The sequence below is a fragment of the Phacochoerus africanus genome, chromosome 10 (assembly GCF_016906955.1).
Source record: "Phacochoerus africanus isolate WHEZ1 chromosome 10, ROS_Pafr_v1, whole genome shotgun sequence".
Taxonomy (NCBI): Eukaryota; Metazoa; Chordata; class Mammalia; order Artiodactyla; family Suidae; genus Phacochoerus; species Phacochoerus africanus.
The window spans coordinates 126,452,371-126,473,121 of NC_062553.1; the positions used below are offsets into that span (position 1 = coordinate 126,452,371).

At 34.9% G+C, this 20,751-nt stretch overlaps 1 protein-coding gene across 1 annotated transcript in view; it reads right to left on the reverse strand.

The window, feature by feature from the left end:
• Positions 1-20,751, reverse strand: part of GRID2 (glutamate ionotropic receptor delta type subunit 2) — a 1,319,580-nt gene that overhangs the window by 611,651 nt on the left and 687,178 nt on the right. Inside the window, exons 3-4 of the mRNA XM_047798305.1 lie at positions 17,182-17,466; positions 890-1,095 (exon numbers count right to left, since the gene is read on the reverse strand). Coding sequence (XP_047654261.1) covers positions 890-1,095; positions 17,182-17,466 — 491 coding nt within the window. The remainder of the gene's footprint in view (positions 1-889; positions 1,096-17,181; positions 17,467-20,751) is intronic.

A 20,751-nucleotide genomic window follows, 5' to 3' on the forward strand; every position in this document is an offset into this window, starting at 1 on the left:
CAAAAGTTTTATTCTTCTTAGTGATTTATATTCTACTTCAAGATACCACACATTATAGAGTGTCAAAGAACTTCTAACACATTCCTAATTTGGAGACTTTACAGCAGTAATTTGGGAGCTAAAGTAAGCATAATGAGAAGTGAAGAAAAAGGTATTAGTTAAATAAATTCATGCAAAAATTTTAAACTAATAATAAAACTCATCTGAAAGTGTGTAAATGTCATGACCAGTCCTGGTACTATATACAATTAAAAAATGTGAAGTAAGGCAAAAATGACTTGATAATAAGCTTTCATAAGGCAACAGAAAAGATTTTAGAATAGAGAGTTCAAAAAAAAATCCTAATTGTATTTTCACAAAGTTTCAGAGCTTCTAGCCAAATGAACCAATACAATTAAAACTTTTAGGATCCAGCATAAGATGTATAGCGGTCATCATTTTGCAGAGTTTTAGACAGTTTTAACTATTTGTCTTGGTAGAGTTCACAGAGCAGAAGTACGGTAATATCGGTAATATGTTTTTGTAAAAGTAATCACGTTTAGGTGACTTTTCTCAGAAGTAACATTTTAGCTTGCATAAAAGTTTTAAGTATCAACTTATTAAAATCCATTCAGGTAAACAGCACTTTTAAATTCCCATAAGATTTCTTAAAGTCAACTTGGCTATGTGCCTAAATATATATAAATACAAAGCATTCTTAGCAATTAACTGGACGGTACGGGGTAAATGCGACGAGCAAGGAATTCACCGTGCTACCTCAACTCGCGCTAATGAGAGTTGTGTAGTTAATGCCCTCGCAATGCTCTTCGTTTTCATCTCCTCTGTGGGGTTTATTCCAAAGCATTTAATTTTTACACTTTATTCCCAGCCCATGACAACTGTTACTTACCTCAGTAATGAAGGATTTGGCGGTGGCAGGATTCATAACAAGGATGGCTCGCCTAAGAGTGTCTCGATAGCGATTCAATTCCTCTATCCTCATGGTATCAAAGAGTGTGGTGATCATCTTATTGATGTTGTTTTCTACCTTCTGAAGTGCAACATCCATCCCCTGCTGAGACACTTTGTCCAGAAACTCCTGTATTCCACGGATATCTAGGAACATCAAAAGCCCATCAAAATATGAATTATAACACAGAAGGAAGATAAATGCTATTGTGCTTCTATCAGAATAGTTTATTGTTCAATATTGTAGGATGTCTAAAACTACTAATTGAGTAGCTGAAGAAACTCTCAAATGTGTTTAAGGCTGAGTATGATTTAATGTGCTTATGTGAAAAATACAGGGATTATTATTTTTTAAATGAAGAGCTCTCCAACTGAGCATCCTTAATTATCTCACCTTTGGAACATGTTAGAACAAGGTGGAGGGAAAGGGGTGGGGAAGAGCCTTGCTTCCTTAAAAGAAAGGTGAGAGGGGAAAGTACATTCCTCATTTTTTCTCAGCATTAAAGAGTGACAGAGTGATATTAACCCCAGGAAAAACATGAATATCATTAATGGCTGATAAACCAGAATCAAGAGGACTACCATTTCTTAAAATGGGCAACAATGTCATTAAACTTGGCATTTTCAACCTAAAGAGAATTTTGAGATGTTACCTTCAATGGGTCTCAGGTCATTTAGGCCACAAATGAAACAGCTGGATTTTTGACAATTTTATGGGTATGACCTCCTTAGCTCAAATCTAGTTAGAGATTTCCTTTTTTTTCAGGAACATGGGGAATGTATTTTATGCATAAAACATAAATTTTAACAAAATATTCACATACCCATTCCAAAATTAGCAAATTTCTGAAAGATAATCAAATTTTAAAAAGTGTTCATTTCATATAAAGAGGGTAAAATACAGTCTAGAGAAAGTGTTTATAAATTTGTACTTTGTATATTTAAGTAACAACAAGTCTCTGAAATGTTACAAATACATGTGTATATTTTTCTAGCGCCACATTGGCTGTTTGTTGAAGAAGGGATCTAAACACTGATAAATATGATTGGAAAATGTACCCTGCACAATATTATCTTAATATAGCAGATTTGCTTTGACTATAAAGTACATTTTTTCAGTATATGCCCATTACATAAAGTGTTAACAAGGAAAAAAGAAGAAAAACAACTAGCAGAAGATGGAAGATGAGAAGTGAAAGGAATTTTAGGTTATTTATTACTAATGGATTATATCTCAAAGTTCCTAAATGTATATGACTGCACACATGTAAAATTTACCACTGAAGGATAACAATAAGGTCATGTGTTTTTCAATACATTAGTAATAAAAAGCAATATATAAGCCCATAGAATAAGAAAACAAATTGTCACAAACTTGGAAACTAACATTTGCTTCTATCCAAAGTTTACATTTATGAAGTTACAAATTAATAATAATAATTTTAAAATGTGCTTTCTTCTTATGGCTAGTTTTGTTTTAAAATAATTACTATAAGTATTATATGTCCAGTTATCTGATGACTCTCAAACTCTTCTGAACAGGTAACTGTATAAATTCTACCTTATTCCCAATTAAATTATAAGCCCAGGATGTCAGCATCACAGCACTTTTAAAAAGAACAAAGCCTCATCTAGAGCAGAACAAGAGATAAAGAGCTGGAATAATAAAGGTATTAGGTACTCATTAAATATCCAGGTCAGAAAGTTCCTAAGGATGTAAGGTATTCAAGCATGGATTAAACAAAGGGTTAGATCTGATGAAATTTTACAGATAGACATGTAACAGGACTATGTTCACACACAAGCAGGTCTTCTCAACTTTTGCTTGTAAATCAGAACCACTTGAAAATCTTATTAAAAATGCAGAAGCCTGGGCCCTACCCCCAGAACCAATGTGTCTTTAAAGTATGTTTCAGAGCATATCCTTGCTTCTGAATTGTAAGCTGTTGTTTCTGTTTGAAACAACTAAATGTGCAGCTAGATATAAGACAGACAAAACCAAAAAATACATCAAAATAAACAGATATTCAGAAAATAGAGTCTGGCCAGAGCATAAAGTTCTAGATCATTTATGCTTTAAACTTTGAGAAACAAAAATTGTTTCCAAAAAATTACTGAGTACAATAACCCATGCTGTGTGCTCACAGTACAACAGTGAGTATAACCTTCCCCACACTGAAACGGACAATGAACAAGTAAACGAATACGTCAAATTCATGATAAGCCCTGGGAAGGAAACGAGACTGTGTTGGTAGATCAAGACCGCGTGGGAGGAGGACCTGTTTCAGTTGGAATAGTCGGGAAGTTTTCTCCAGAAAAACTGGTAGTGAAACTGTGATCTAAAGGATGAGAAGACATGGTCCAGGCAGATAGGATAAGAGAACAGCAGCACGGAAGATGCCCGGGGCTGTGAAGACCTTGTGTTTGAAGCACCTACAGGAATCCTACTTGGCTGCAGCCCAGCTGGTGAAGGGGAGGGTAGAGGGAGGTGGAGCTGTATGGAGAAAGAAGGTCAGATCCTGTGGATCCTGGGGAGACACAGAAAGAGGTTTTGATTTTATCCTAAATACAGCTTTAATCTCTTGAAAGTTTTAAGCAGAAGATCTGACTAAGTAGATGATGGGCTACGTGTGCAGAATAAAAAGCAGTCTGAGCGTGATTTAGATAGTGTGATTCAAACTCACCTTGTAAGTGATTTTCCCTTCATTTAAAACAGTATGATCTTTTTCAGCCTTTACGTTGGACCAGAAATTAAGTAATTATATGTTTTGGTATTCAGCCAGAAAAGTGATGTGATAAAAGATTGCTATTATCCCTCTGCTTCCCTAGTCTGCGATTCTGGCTGTCACTGCCTAGATAAGTGATTCTAAAAGTTTTGAAAAATTTTCTAATCCGTAAGTGAAGACGTACTTATCTTATAGATGTCTTAAGAGATTACTTAATGAGGGTGGTAGTGTGTGTGCCTGCCTGGGAAATCTGTATAGGGTCTAACACATGGTAGGTGCAATTATTGTTAATAGTTCACAATTGCTCGTTAAGGGACCATCCACTCCTCCCCCCACCAATAGGACAGAATTGCCTAAAATTTACTGATGGCTAGCTACCCACAAGAGCAAGCATAATGTTTGGACCCTTGGAATGCAGGAATTAAATAAACAAAAATAGTTTCCCTTATTCGAGAATAACACCAAACACTCATGATATACAGTAATTCTAAGTTTGACGTGAGAAGAATCTGAATCACACTATTAGCTGTGCTGTGAAAAAGTCATTAAAGGAGAGAGTGGGCCTTTGACTTTGTCAGTTCATGAACATGATCAGCCATCACAATTATTCAGCCACATTATCTGTAAACCTGTTAGCTGGCAAAAAAACAACAACAAAAAAAATGAGTAAAGTGCTACAGGTTAAAGAAATTAAAGAGATAAGAAGTGATGCCTGACTTCATAAAGCTTCCAGGGTTGCGGTTACAACTATATGTCACTTATTCATAACAGAAAGTTAAAGACTAGTTTCAGGAGTTCCCAGGGATTATTAATTCTACTGACCAGATAATTATACAGTGGCAAGTGATGGAAGGCTCATTAAAGAAGTCATTACACAAAGGACTGGACAAAAAAAAAAGGACTTTTTTCCCTGAGCTCTAAAAAGGGACTGGCGGAAGGCAGAATATGACATCCCAAAGATGCCCAAGTCCAAACCCCTGGGATCTATGAATAATTTAGGTTACATAAAGAGGAGATAGTGCTCCAGATCACCTAATCTTTCCTATTACTCTGGTGGGACCAGTGTAATCATAAGATTTTTAAAAATTGAAAGAAGGAGGCAGAAGAGGAGAGTCGGGGGAAGATCTGAGAAGAATTTCAGGAAAATTCAGAAATGAATGCTGCTGGCTTTGAGGATGAAGGAAGGAGACCTTGAGAGAATAAATGTGGATGGTCTCTGGGAAAGGGAAGAGAATGGGAGAATGGGTTCTCCCCAAGAACCTGAAGAAAAACAAAACAAAACACAGCCTTGCTCACATCTTGATTTTAGCCCATTGGATCCCATGTCAGACGTCTAACCTACAGAACTGTAAAGTAATAATTTGTATTGTTTAAGCCTCTAAATTTGTGATCCTTTGTTACACCAGCAATTGAAAACTAATAGAGAAGTATGGCTTAGGCCTTCGGCTGGCAGTTTTCAAATTGTGGTCCACCGAATTTTATTTTAGAAGCATTCAGAGAACCTGTCCAAAAGGAAGATTTCTGAGCCCCACCCCACTCCTATGGAATCAAAAACGCTCATGATAAAATCCAAAAATTAGCCGCTGGATGATTTTTAAGAAACTGGTTTGGGAACCAAAGCTCCAATTTTTTAGCTTTCTGTCACAGACTCCTCCGAGAAAATCATGAAAATTATGGATCCCAAACATGTAAAGGTACATATCCAAAATATTCTGCACACTGCCTAGGTCATGGTCTCTTGGTCTCATCTGCTTGCTTCCCTTAAGGGTAGTTACTGGAAAACCTGAACACGTCTAGCCACAGCTCTTAATGATTATTTTTCTATCCACACGATAAAAGAAGGTAGAGTATAGATAGTCACATATTAACTAGTACTGTATATTACATCCTCTTAAATAAATATTTAAAATAAAAATATTGAAAAACTTATATAAATATCTTTCCTGATAACCTTTAATTACTTTCCCTTGTTATTTAGACTCACTCTAGTTGTTTTTCAGGCCCAAGAAAGAAGATTGGTTTCCCAGGGAAGTGGCCTCTGAGATAGAGATTGAAGGGTGGAAATCTGCTTAGAGGCTGCTCTTGGAGATGACACTGTGTAACCGGGGAAGGGAACAGGGTCAGCAAAGAGGGAGCTGTGATACAGGCTCAGTAGAGGACTGCACAGAGCACCGGCAGTGGCATGGCCTTCAGATTCCTCCACGTAAGGGCTGGCAGGAGGGGCTTTATAAGTCCACATGAACTTTGGTCCAGGGCTCTCTGCAGTTGAGGGCATTTGGGTGGCATAGGAGCTTTTCCTTCTATTTATGGAGTCAAAGGTTACTCTTTTGATTTTCAGGGTAATTTTACACGAGAAGTCCTGATAAGTCCTTTTTAGTCAGTACTGTATCTTTCTTTCTTTTCTTTCCCTTTTGTCTATTGTCTTTTAAAAGCTGTACCTGCGGCACATGGAGGTTCCCAGGCTAGGGGTCAAATTGGAGCTGTAGCTGGCAGCCTACACTACAGCCACAGCAATGCAGGATCCAAGCCACATCTAAGATCTACACCACAGCTCATGGCAACACTGGATCCTTAACCCACTGAGCGATGTCAGGGATTGAACCTGAGTCCTCATGGATTCTAGTCTGATTCATTTCTGCTGAGCCATGATGGGAACTCCTAATATGACTTTTTATGTAGAGGAAAACACACTATACTTGATGTCAGAAAACCAGGTTTGGATCCTTACTTTGCTACCCACAGAGCCATGTGAACTTAACCAATTTCACAGGTGTTGATGTCTGCTGATTTTATCTTCCCAATATTTATTCTCCTTTATTCAAATCACAAGACCTCATTTTTCATTTAAGAAGCAAACCCAGACACATCTGTGCTCCACATGTGCTCAACCCCCTCCACTCATTGCAGGATGGTCCAGTGACACAGGATGGTCAACTTAAGCTCTCCATGTCTTTGGCCTAAGTAATTAGTTTGCACATAGTCAAGGGTTCAAAAAAGATTGAAATTTGATATCTGGATAATGAAAAAAAAAAAGGGTCTTTCATTTATCTACAAGTTGTAATGGTGCAGTTTTAGAACTGCAAGAGCCAGAGTATTTAGTGAGAAACTGAGAATGCAGCCAATAAGTGAAGTGAAACAGAAACAAGCTAACTAATTTTTAGACTTCCCAACTACACAAGCCAGTCAAAAAAAAAAAATTACTTTTTCTGTTTACCTAGTTAGAAATGAGCTTCTGCCACTTGCAGGAGAAAGGGTACTGACTGTTACCTAGTCTTTTGATAAGTATCTGTTAGTTTGGTAATGAAGTTGCAGGCACAATTCCTGTTCTTGAGGTACATCCAGTTTGGTGGAGGGAATAAAATGTAAACAAGTAACTGCTTTAATGTGATTAATGCCAATTAAAGAAATATAACAAAGGAATGGAAGCTTAGGAAAAGAAACAACTAACCACATCTTATGCATGCAAATATAAAATTATATCACCTAATTACTAGGTTATTCTAATAAATGGAAATAAGGTGTGTGAAATATTAAAGCAGTTTGTCAACTGCAAATTTCAATGCAATTTATACTTTCATTATCAGGACTTTATTAATCCAGTCAAAAAAGTCTCACTTTTCTTAATTTTCTTCTGCTGTCTTTTTCTATGTAAAAATGGAAAACAAAAAATTATACTAAAGACTAAAAGTTGATCTAGGTAATATCTTTAGAACTGGATATTCTAGCAACCAGAAATTTCTATATCTAATTTATGTTAACCTACTTAGACCAACTTCCCACAACTCTCCAGGAGGCGATCTCTCATTGAACCACAGTGATTTGTTTTATTAAATTGTTTAGAATAATGACTTTATTATGATCACTAATGTAATAATAAATTTAATCTCTCCACTGAAAAATGGCTTGTAATATAAACAGATTAAGGTAGAAAAATCCCAGGTGATACTAGAATCTAATGTATAAACACATTTCTAAAATGACCCTTGAATGAGTAATATGATATTTTGCTGTTCATCCCAAACCGATAGCCAGCATCCAAACAGATTTCTTTTGGAATCTCCATGTGCCAAGGCACTGTGAGAGGTACTTGAAAGACAATTTTGAACAAGACAATCCCTGCCCTCGGTGAGTTTGTTATCTACACATCTGATGATAAATAGACTCTAAAACAGACAGGAGAATTTTACATTACTACAAATTTTCCCAGCTGTAATTGCAACTTAAATTTATTGGCATTGTCTGGAGTATATCAAACAGTAATTCTCGGTCTGATCAATATATTCAAATATCACCTGTAAAATACTAAATTTGGAAGGAAAAGAGATTTGGCACTAAGGCTTTGTAAGTCTGATTTTTTTCCCATCTATTCATCTCCTCCCTTCATTTGAACCGATTAGGCACAATTTAATCATGGTGATCACTTAGTGCACTGAAGACCTTACAGGAGACTTCAGTACTGCATTCAGACATTCTTGGTGTTTCTGAAATTATGACCTAATGCTAAGCTTTAAAGTTAATATTTAGAAATTCGTGACTTATTTTACATAAAAAGAAATACGTTATGCTGTTGAACACATGAGATGTATTATTAAGCTGAATGGACTTTCCCAGTATACAAACAACAAAACATATGTATAAATGCCTTGTTTCCTTAGGGAGGAAAAAAAGCCTTTTAGCCATTGAGTGATTTAAAAAAATGTTCAAAAGAAACCTTACTTCAAAAGTAATTTGAGTCACTAATTATTTCCTTATCATTTGTAGCATATTTAGAAAATAAAGATAATAATGTGCTGTATGAGATTTGGAGGTGACACAGTCCAGCAACAGTGACCTACTGAGATTTTCTATTTGATAAGAACTTATGATTTTAACAGCAGATCATAATGTTTCAGTTCAAAAGTCATTTTTACTGTAATGCAGATCAATATTTTTTAGGCCATTTTACTGATGAACAAATCCAAAATTGTAGAATATGTCATTTTTGCCTACTTTACATAATATATACTAATGCAAACAAAATAGTTCAATAAGATGCTTGGATTAATTACATGCTTATTGATGTACATTGAAGTAAATGAGAGAATTGAAAGCTGGAAAGTAGCCAAATGAGCAATAAACTGCTTTAAGACTATCTAGAGAGAGAGAGAGTTAATAATATTATAGTCAACAGACACTTGAAAACACCCTCAGGGTAATTATAAACATTTGCAGTAAATTAAGAGGAATGTGTCCATTTTATGGGCCTTGATAAAACCTACACAAAGACTGCATAGAATAAATATTATGATTCCTATGAATGCATTCATTCTGATAGCCATTCAAGGTTCATTTCAAAGAGTTCTACTGTATATAAAGCAACTGAGTTGTAAGGAAAGAGTGATATCCTGAAGGGTCCTGCTTAAGTACCTCAGGTCATTCATCTACATACTGGCCCTTAATCTGGAATCATTAAATCAGTGTTCATAGAAGGTAGGGGATTCCGTAAATAATCCATTTGTCCTTAGAGTTGAACTTTATTTTTTGCATATGGTATCAAAAAAACTTTCCTTATTTTTTCTTTTTTGCATATGGTATCAAAAAGTCATCTAGCCGTTTTCATGTTAGGATACCTTATCACCATTTATTATGTACTTTTAGGTCTCTGACTTTCAGAAATATCTACGGTAAAAATTATAGTAGATATTTACACATGGCCAAAAGTCTTATTGTAAAATAAAAAAGACTACTCTGCCATCTTAAGGAAAACATCAGAAAGGCTAAGAATATAAAATAAGTCTAAAATGACCAAAATAAGCAAAAACAAACAAATCAAACCAAGCAAGGATATATTTTAAAAGAAATTACAAATGGTGAATTATAAAAACAACTATTTATAATTTTAAGCATCTAACATTATGATTTAATGTTAAATTAAAAAATAAACTAATCAGATGAAAAATATAATTACTATTTAAGAATTTGTTTTTCTTATAAGCAAATTTCTTTCGAAGTGAAAAAGGAAGCACATGTACCCACTTACACATACCATGATGCCCAGAGGGTCATCATGTAACTCAGGCTGGTGACTGAGAGCCCACCACGGCTCTGAACAAACTGTTTGGTTCAAGGATGACCACAATACCCAAACAGAGCCTGAAACTTTCTATGTGGTTAAACAGCCATATGTATGATATTGATACATGGACAAAGACAGGAAGGGTCTTTTTTTTTTTTTTTTTTAGTATAAGCTGTAAGAACATGCCCATGTTATCTGACTAACTTGAAAATGAAGCAAATGCATGAAATGAAGGAGAAATGAGTTATAGCTAGAAGGTATATCCAACTGCTTTCATTAGGCTCATGTCTCTATGTCATTACTTTCACAAGATGCTTAGGTCCCTATCATCATATTGTCCCGAGGCTCCATAACTGGACCCAGAGAATAAATGTACAAATAGATTCATCCCACTATTAGGCTGTGGGACCAATACCTTTTTAGGTAAAGGAAATTAAAAAACCATGATATCTCATTTGATGAAATGAACATCAACCTTAGTGCTTATGTCACTCTTGTAAATCAGTTCTCTTCAGTCCACCCGTCCCTGGAATTCAACTTTTCTTTCAATATTCTCAGAATAGAAAACCCCCATTAAGGCCATCTATATGCTCTTATTCTATTTTGAAGACCCCCTACTCCTAAAACTTTCTGGTTTCTATATATTGTCAGTTCCGAGACTTCTTGATTCCGGAATCTAGCCCCTATCTGGTACATTCAACAAATCTCTTGCTTAGACTTCTCTGATGGTGAGCCTGCCTGGACTGCTTCTAATTGCTTCTAGTGAGCCTTCCTGGATATCATATTCCACCTACTTGACCAAACTTCCTCTCAGAGATTAGGCTGAAAGCATAAACAGCATGCTAAACAAACTGAAGAGGATGAGACACTGGAAGGGTAGGGTGATAAAATGAGTAATATAATAAAGATTTAGCATAACATTTTTAAAAGGCAGAGATTTTTCAAAAACACAAGACACAAGTCTTTTTTTCATTTTGCTAAAAAGAGGTAAAGTCTCACTTCTCTAAGACAATAAGATAGTGTGTAGCATATTGTATGTCATCAATAAATGTGTTGATTGTATACAGAAATATTGAAATAGTAGAATAGTCAATAGAGATAAAGACATTTAGAAAGGCGGGACTATCTCAAAAACATATCAAGTTGAAAATTATAAATTGTTCTTGGTCCTTAGGCAGTAGAATATTAAGTGGGTTCATGGGGTATAATCATTCTCTTGTTGGTAAATGATTACAAGCAAAAGGATTCCATGTGTTATATTATTTCAGAAATGGATACTTTTGTCCAATGTGTTTTAAGTTTCACATTAGTAAAAGCTTTCTGACAATTAGAAATATCCACTGTCCATACATGAAAAAGCCTCCTTCAGAATATAATGAGTTCTCTCTTATTTGGCGAGTTCTGGCAGGGGAAACAATGCTACCAAAGATGCTGAAGAAGACACCTGTTCATATTTCTTGTCTCCAAATGCCTCATCTAGGAACAAATCTGGTTGCATCAGAAACACCAGGAGGGAGATTAAAATATGTAGGTTGATAGGGCCTAACTTTCAAAAATTCTGATTTCAGGGGTCTGTGATAGAGCTGAGGTATTATTATGATTAAAAAGTTCTTCTAGCTTCCTCCTGTCCACTACATTCAATTCCATCTTTTGTCTACGACTCCATAATGGGTAAGTGACCATACTTCAATTATGATATTCAGTTTAAAATTCTGATGGGCAAATTGATTTTTTCTTTTTCTTTACTTTTTTAGTCTTCAGATAACTTAATAAGTTGTTCTGCCTTCTAATATTTTTGCAGAGATATAATTTATCTATAATAAAATAAATAGAACTTACATGTGTAGTTCAAAGAGCATTTGTTGTATTCTAGTGTAACATTTATTGTATTCTACTCAAAACAAGATACTGAATATTTCTATTACCACAGAAGGTTATCTTACATCCTTTTCCACACAATCCACCCCCTGGCCAGAGATGCACTCTTTTTTTTTTTTTTTTTTTTTTTAGGGCCACACCAGAGCTTGCTGCAATGCCAGATTCTTAATCCAATGCAGTGCTAGATTCTGAATCCAATGAGTGAGGCCAGGGATTGAACCCACATCCTCATGGATACTAGTCAGGTTCTTAACCCATTAAGCTACAAAGAGAACTCTAAGATGCCATTTTCTGATTTGGACCACCAAGATTAGTTTCGTATGCTACTGGTCTTCATATAAATGCAATAATACAGCATGTACTTCTTTTACTTCAGGCTTCTTTCATTCAAAATTTTGCTTTTGCATATTTCAGTGGTTCATTTCTCTTTACCGCTGAATAGTATACCATTGTAGAGATATACCACAATTTGTTGAACCATTTTCAAAATGATGGGCATCTGAGTTGTTTCCAGTTTGGGAACATAATGAATAATGCTGATATGAGCATTCTTTTTTTGGGGGGTGGGTGGATGCTCATAACAATTGGAAGTTCCCAAACCAGGAATCGGATCTGTGCCACAGCAGTGACCCAAGCCTCAGCAATGACAACACCAGACCCTTAACATGCTAAGCTACCAGGGAACTCCAAGATATGAGCATTCTTGTATCAGATTTATGAGGATACACATCCTCATTTAACTTGGTAAATACCTGATAGTGAAATGAGTAAGTCATGTGGTAGATGCATATTAAAATTTGTCATGAACTGCCAAATGGCTTTCCATTGCAGTAATATGTTTTTAAATGCAATCACAAAACAAGAGAGTTTCAGTTTGCCACATTCTTGCCTATATGTAACACTGACATTCAGCCAATCTAGTAGATAGAGATCATTTGATTTTAATTTGCTTTTATCCATGAACTAAAAATGTTCAGCACTTGTGTTTATTGGCCATTAATATATCTTCTTATATTAATTGTCTGCACAAGGCTTTGTGGTCTCATATTGTTGCTTTGTAGGAGTTTACGTTGTTTGAATCTCGGAGATCCTTACATAGCCTATGTATTTACATTACATAAGTTTTCCAGATATACGTATTGGAATTTATCCCCAGTTTGTAGTTTTCTTATTTATTTTCTTAATGATGTCTGATATGAGTGGAAAGTTTCAGTTAAGACAGGCTCATGCTGCTTGCTGTGCCTTGAGTATTAAAGCTCTCTGTCTCTAATCCAGGAGCATAGTGTTTTATGCCAGTATCCATAAAACTGAGGCAGGCTAACTGGTTTCTTGCAACTAGGTAAAATCTCAGATTCTTCACAGTTCTTGACAATGTCATATTACAATTCCCAACTGTAAGCAATTCTAGGGAACATAGTTTTTCCACTAGAAGTACTGTCCTCTCAAATAAATTTGGCATTTTGTTAGCAAATTTAAAAGGGGGAATGGTTACTGTATAGGCAGGTGTCTATTTTTGCTCAGGGGTGAGCCTACTTTGACCCAATGACGGTCTTGCTTCCATATTTACAATGATAACCAAACCTTCTGAATTGATATACAGTATTTTTCCTTAATGGTGTTAATATGGTGAAGATCTGCAGACTTGAAGTCACTCTCTCTCTTTAATAAAAATGATTTTATATATTTCATTTGCAAATCTTTTTTCTTTTTTCTTTCACAGTATCAGAGATTAATCTTATTCTTATTTTTATAGCTTCAAAATGTCCACTGGTTGAAAACAAGGACCCTGAAGAGATTACTGGTGTCTGGACTCAGGCTTCTTGGACTCAGGCTTCTGTGTCACCTGACCTCTTATCGCCTCATTTCTTTTTTAAATTTGTACATGTCATCATCATCATCATTATCATCATCATCTACCTCTGAAAGCTAGAAGGAGATAATACCTGTAAAGCACTTAGAACAGAACCTGGATGTAATAAATGTCCTCTATAAGATTACCCCTTATTATATTCTTGGGTGACAGTTAACTGCAAACTCTTTATACCCATTATACATGGTTAGGAATATAGGTGCTGGTCAGACTTTGGAAGGTTCACCACTATACCACCAACACTCACTGGTCAGACTTTAAATCTCAACTCTGATACTTTGTAGCTACGTTTTGTGAAAAAGTTACTCATCAGTTGTTTCTGTTTTTTCTATTTGTAAAATTATGATAATAATGTTATCTACCTTATAGAGCTGTTAAGAAGATTCAATGATACAATGTAAAACACTTATTCTAGTGCCTGGCAAATAAAAAGGCTCAGAAATAATATTTTATTATTATTTTTATTGCTGCAAGACTTGGTCACACTTTCTCTCTATTGGAGTGGCCATCTCTGTTTCTCAAACACTGTGAAAGTTGGGTAGAGAGTTCTGAGAAACAATAATCAAGATCAAAGTTCACCCATGAAGGCTTCTTTGATCATTACTGCCAAAATTAAACACTTTCTTCATTATACACCACTAGCATTCAGCTTGCATCATTCATGGCACAATACACTATTTTCTCTATTAAGGGAGTCATGTAAATATATTCTCTTTTGCTAATTGTAAGCTTCTTAAAGGTAAAAACTACATTCTGTAAAACTTTTCATCTCATATTTTGCATTTGCACTAAACAAATGAGCTATGAACATTTCCTGAATGACATTTTTACAAGTTCAACACTTCCTCTTTTCAAGCCTTTTAAAAAATGTCTTGACTCAATCAATTCAAATAGAGTTGCACAATTTTTTTCTCTTTTTAGCCACTTATTTTGACTCAGACTTGAATTTTCTTTATTAAAGCAGACTTTTATACTATGTCCTTCCTTAATCATAAACTGCTTAAAAAAAAGTGTTTCTCTAATAAACTAGATAAGAAGCTTAATCTTTTATTAAGTATATTTTTTCTAAGCAAAATATATCTTCAATAACATTTGGCTCCAACAGGCTGCCTGATTCCATCGATGGACAATGCTTAATCCATTCCTTAATGTAAGTAACTCTTGATAAGCAAGATAAAAGTCTAGTGTAATTCCAATGTTTGAACTTAAAACGAAGACATTGATGAATGGATATGTAAATACATGTAGCTCTCTTCAAGGTACAAGGTATTTGGACAGCTTGATGTTTATTTTGGACTCTAGCCCAGTTCTTTACTAGCAAGATTTATTGTGAGTATCAAAGGAAAATTTCCTTTTTTGAACGAGAGTATTACTGGAAATAATTTTAGTAGCACAAGCAGAATACTTTTTCATGAATTATTAAATTAAATAGTAAGTTTCAATCAAGTTTATCATCATAGTAAAGGAAAATGTTTTTTATTATTCCTAAAACAAACACGGCTTCTAACAGAGGAGACAAACTGTGATTATAAAATCTTATTCTTTCAAGGGGAAACTAAAGAAAAAAGAATGAGGAATTTCAGATGTATGTAAATGAGTTTGTGTGACTATGAATTTAGCATACATTAAAAAAAAATTACCTCATCAGTAACTTAAAATGTATTCTCTTATAAGAATTTCCCAATTACAATCCATGTAGGACTTAGAAAAATGATTAGGAATTTTCTTTTCTTGTGGGCATTTATAAAGAAAGAGTAAAATTATCATTTTAATGTTGTAAAGATATCTACATAAAAATTTACTTATCTGGAGTTCCCATTGTGGCTCAGTGGGTTAAGAACCCCAAATGGTCTGTGAGGATGCTGATTCAATCCCTGGCCTTGCTCAATGTGTTAAGGATCCAGAGTTGCCACAAGCTGCAGTGTGGGTCACAGATGCGGCTCAGCTCTGGCGTTGCTGGTGGCTGTGGTGTAGCCTGGCAGCTGCAGCTCCAACTTTGACCCCTAGCCTGGGAAATTCCACATGCCATGAGTGCAGCTATAAAAAGAAAAAAGAAAAAAAAATACTTTATTGTCCTTCATTTTACAAGACTATTTTGATAGGACTCACTAAAAATTGTTTTCTCCCCTTAAAGAAAGATTTAGGGATTGAAAATTCATTATTTCAAATTATGTTTGAGTAGAGGTCATTAGAATACCACTTATGGTTATAAGTACCATAGATAATTTGACTGGGAAAAAAACTGTGAAAGGCATACTCAGCATGCTCATTCCAGAGGCATTTTACTATGTTCACTAAATAGTCCTATCAGTGAATATTAAATTTGTGTTCCACCCTTACTTTTACTGATGAGCCAACTATTTTTATTTCCTTTTTGTTTATTTTATTCATTTCAGTCTCTTGGTCTTCATTCTATGATCCCTAAATAATATGAATTAAGCAATGAAATAAGGGTTTCCGTCCTAGGGACAAAGGACTATGCTTTTAGACAGTGCCACAGACTTTTGGCTGAAGCCTACCCGTCAAGTTTAACGGAACTCAGCTGCCAAAACCCCATGTGACCTTTGAATATTCAGGGCTAATGTAACTGCCACTTGCTCTCCCTCCGTGGGAGTCCACAGGAGCTCTTCTTTGCTGCTTCCCAGATTTCTGCCAACCTGTTTGTGCTCAGTTCTATTGATGCCATTTTCTGGCCCACTCTTGAGTAACTGCTCTCTTAATATAGTTCACAATGCTGAGTAATTCGTGCAAGAAAACTCTCATTTTAAAATAGTTATTCATAATAAAAATAATTTACACTATAGAGGGTAAATCTTGACTTTTTAAAATAAAAATGTAAAAACTAGGCCCATCCATACTGAATGAAAAGTTTTTCTGAGACTCCTTCTTAAGGCAAATCTCTAAGGAAACACAAGTTTCAAAACATACATTCTTTATCAAAATCTGTTTATTTCCTCTCATTTGCCTATATAGATCTCTACTCCATTTCTTCTCTCCCTAATAGCAAAAATCAGAGGGAAACTATATTTGAAAATCTCTGGGATTAGAAAACAGATAGATTAATTCAGAAAGAAAATATTTAAACCAAAATAATATTATTTTTGCTTACTTTTCTTAGTGTACACAATTAAAAATATAGAGACAAAGTGTTTTCTCAAATGATAGAGAATTTAGGCAAACAGTTCTGTGTTTTACCTTAGAAAGTTAAATAAATTATTTTCATACTACTCAGCATTTTTGTGAGATTTTATATTGTAGACAATATGCCAGATAAATATAAAGAAATATTATTTTGATGACCCTCAAAGAATTAAGTACTAAGTAGATATGAAAGTCTAAACAAGGGTATAGGCAAGATACTTCGGATTTGTTTTGAACCAAAAAAATAGAAATGGGCAATTTTTTTTTCAGTGTTCCAAGATCTGTCCAAAATTATTTTTTAAATTATTATATAGAGGTATATATGTTTTTGAAAGGGGAGAAAGATGTCTTCATAACTTCCCATTACTTGGAAGATCAAGTTATATATGAAAGATTGAACTTGAGGCCTTGAATTGTTGTTGTTGTTCGATTTGTAAGAAGGATATGACAGGTCATGAAAACCACAATTAATAGCAGGTAAACTCAAGTTTTTCAAGATATAATGAAGCTACCTTCCATGCAAATATCAATTTACAAATTTCATTTGAATAAAAAACACTTACCATATTCGCTATCATAGAATATAATAAATTTCTGCCAGGCATATTCTGTGACCACTCTCAGGATAACATCATTCAGGTAGACAGGTGGGCGAACAGAGAGAGTGTAGTCATCATTCCTGTTGCTTCGGGTGAGTCCACAGCCACTCCTTGGGGTCCCAGCTGTTGAGCGCTGAATGAAGAGATGGGGGATGTGCATGGCATCCGCCAGAGACTGGAGGGAACCTGCCGAGGTGCAGCCAATTGAGCTGACTAGGGCCAAGATGCCTTGATTCATAAGTTCACAGGCTGCAAGAAAGCACAGTAATAGTCAAATGTCACAAGATGTTATACATTTTCTTTCTTTGAGGAATAGTGACAAAAACCTACACAGTTATTACAGAACAATGGAAAATTTTTTTTGGCTGCAGCATGGTGCAGTGGCTTGACATGGGATCTCCGTTCCCAGACCAGGGATCAAACCTAGGCCACTGCCATGAAAGCAACTGAGTCCTAACCCCCTGATCATCAGGGAACTCTCAAGGAAACACTTTTTTTTTTTTTAAAGGAACATTGTACATGAGGAGATCCTCTAATTACAAAGTACTGTTGGAATCCAGATGAACAATTCTATGCTAATGAGCTATTTGACCTCATACAAATTTCTTAACTTCTCTGAGTCTCAGTTTTAGCATCTACAAAGAGGGTAAAACAATCTTTTAGGATTATTTTGAAGATTGGAGATAATTCAGTGTCTGTTATCTCTCACATGACAGACATCCAATTACTGATAAACTTTTATAATTATCAATGTTTAGTTTGGAGAAAAGGTAATTCTTTACTGAGTATATAATACAAGGTTTCCAAAGAGAAGATAATATGCAAATTGGAAAGTAAGTGAAAGAGTTTGAGGAAGGCATTTCTGGCCACAGAAAATAGTCCTTTTGGTATCTAAAACTTTGATGACACTTGTCTCTCCTATTAAATGGGAGAAATGAAAATGTTTTTGTTCTCTTTCTTGATTATCAGAAAACTTATGACCCAATACTAAACTTCAGAAACTATTTCATTCTGGTTTTCAAATGAACAATGTCTAATTTCTACTATATGGCTTATGATTTCTGTTTTAATTTCATTTCAACTATTCTGTGCATACATGTTCTATTCAAAACATATTTAAAACTAAAACACATATAAAGACATAGCATATACTGAAAAAAAGAGGGTTCACAAGTGCCATCTCAGAATGCCAATCTTTGAAGGCAAGGGATTAGAATTAAAATCAGAAGTAAATTTAGAAAGAATTAAGGTAAAATTAATTCCACCTGAGAAGATCAGTTATCATAATTGTTCCAGTATTTATTCCAGATTTAATGCATTCTAGATATAATATTCTCATTATTCAAACTTTACTGTAGATTGTTTTACATAATTCTTGAAAAATTCAAAGGGAAAGTCAGATGCATCTCCATTTAATAATTGGCCAGTTAATAAAGGCTGACAAAATGAAAGTTTAGAAGTGCTATGCTAGTGACATGCATATAAATATCAAATAAATGTATCATGATTAATGCTAAGCCAGCCAACACATACCTAGTAAATTAATAATTACTAGGGACATAATTTTCAAGCATGAGAAAGATTATATGATTTCAAATAAATGTGAAAGATTAGTATCAGGGATGAATGAATGCTTTTTAGTCCATAACAGATTGCCAGTGGAGCTTCAGTAAAAATCACACATAGAACATATTCATGTTCATGAATTCAACACATATAGAAAGCAATATAAATTTATAGTTATAATTTCAACTAATGTATGCAAAAACAATGGTCAAAAATTTGTTTTATTATAGGTGTAAACAAGATCATTGCTGATTAATATAAGCAAACAGTAATTCACTTTTTAAAGATTTTGTTGGGAGTTCCCAGGGATACAGGTTTGATCCCTGGCCTTGCTCAGTGCGTTAAGGATCCAGTGTTGCTGCGAGCTATGGTGTAGGTCGCAGATGTGGCTTGGATCCCTTGTTGCTGTGGCTGTGGCGTAGGCCAGCAGCTGTAGTCCATTTTGACCCTTAGCCTGGGAACTTCCATATGCCATAAGTGTGGCCCTGAAAAAGAGGAAAAAAAAGAGAGAGACTTTGTCGAAAAACTTGGCTCATTTGGCATTTAGAGTCAAACTAAGAAAAGCACTTTAAGGGATACATAGGTGAATTCAGCCTTTAGATCACAATAATTTAAAGCGATCAAATGAATATAATAGTTTATATAAATTCATCACAAAATTCACAATGTTATAGAGATTTGAGATAAAAAAATCAGTATTATGTTCTGTCACACATATAATACATGAAAATTATCTATTTTAATATTCAAATCTAGAAAGATAAACTCTGAAGGGTCCATATTAATCATTCTTAGCAAATTTGCTTTAGTATGTAATTTGTGATTTCCTCCTATCAACTGTTTTACTTCTATTAACCTCTGTTAGTAAGAACACAAACTAAGCAAATACTAAAAACAATCATCATATAAGCAATTGTATTCTTTTTAACTTATATGCTATCAGGTATTATCCCTCTTGATACACACATTGGCAAGAATAACTGAAATTCACTTATAAAATTACAATAGAAATCATCAAAATTGCAACCAGAAAAGCATATAATATTAGATGTGAAAGGTAATTTAGCGATCATGTAGTCCAGGATGGAAAATCAACTTTAACTGGTTGGTAAGTTCGAATCCTAGAACACTATTTAGAGGAAGATTACAAGACTCAAGAGGATTACCAAGTCATTGTGTTAGATTTCTCATAGAAAGAGATTGGGGAAGTAGTCATAGACAGACATGCATCCCTCTTACAGTGTCCCCAACCTTCAGTGGTTTATAGTTGTTAAGAACACACCACTCCCCTCCCCCCAAAAAGGACCCAGGTCTCTAACTTCTTGTTCAATATCCTTTTTACCACAGCAAGCAAAGGATATTGTAACCTTAAAATTCTGCATGACAAAGAATAAATACAGTTCTCCATATGGGAAAGCTCAATTGAAGACTCTCCATCGCCAGGTTTGAAAAAAGCTGTAGTCTCACGATAGAGAAACAAAAGCTCACATACCTAAAATGATTTGAGATTTGTTGATCCAAAGCACAACCCCATTTGGACATATTAAGAATAGGTCTGCAAGGCAAGCCGTCAAGGCTGTACTGATGCCCATTTTGTCCCATTTTACCAACATAAAGCAGAGAAGACAACACATTGATTTCCTCTGGATAGCGACCCCTTCATGGGGCCCTGTGTAAAAAAAGCAGTATAAAAAAGACTCATGACAGCAGAAGAGAGATTTGAGAAAATAAAAGACTACCCCCAAAACAGAAGCAAAGCTTAGTGAAACAGTCTATGTTCTGCTACAAGAATCCCATGTTTTGACTGTTAGATAGCTGTATTATTTAGCTTTAGTTCTATACAATGTATATTTCAGTTCATTAGATAGGGTATGAAAACTGAATTTGAAATATCACCATGTTTGCATGTACATCTACAACTTTTTTTTACTATAAGAATCCAAGCCAAGGACTTCTCAATGGCATATT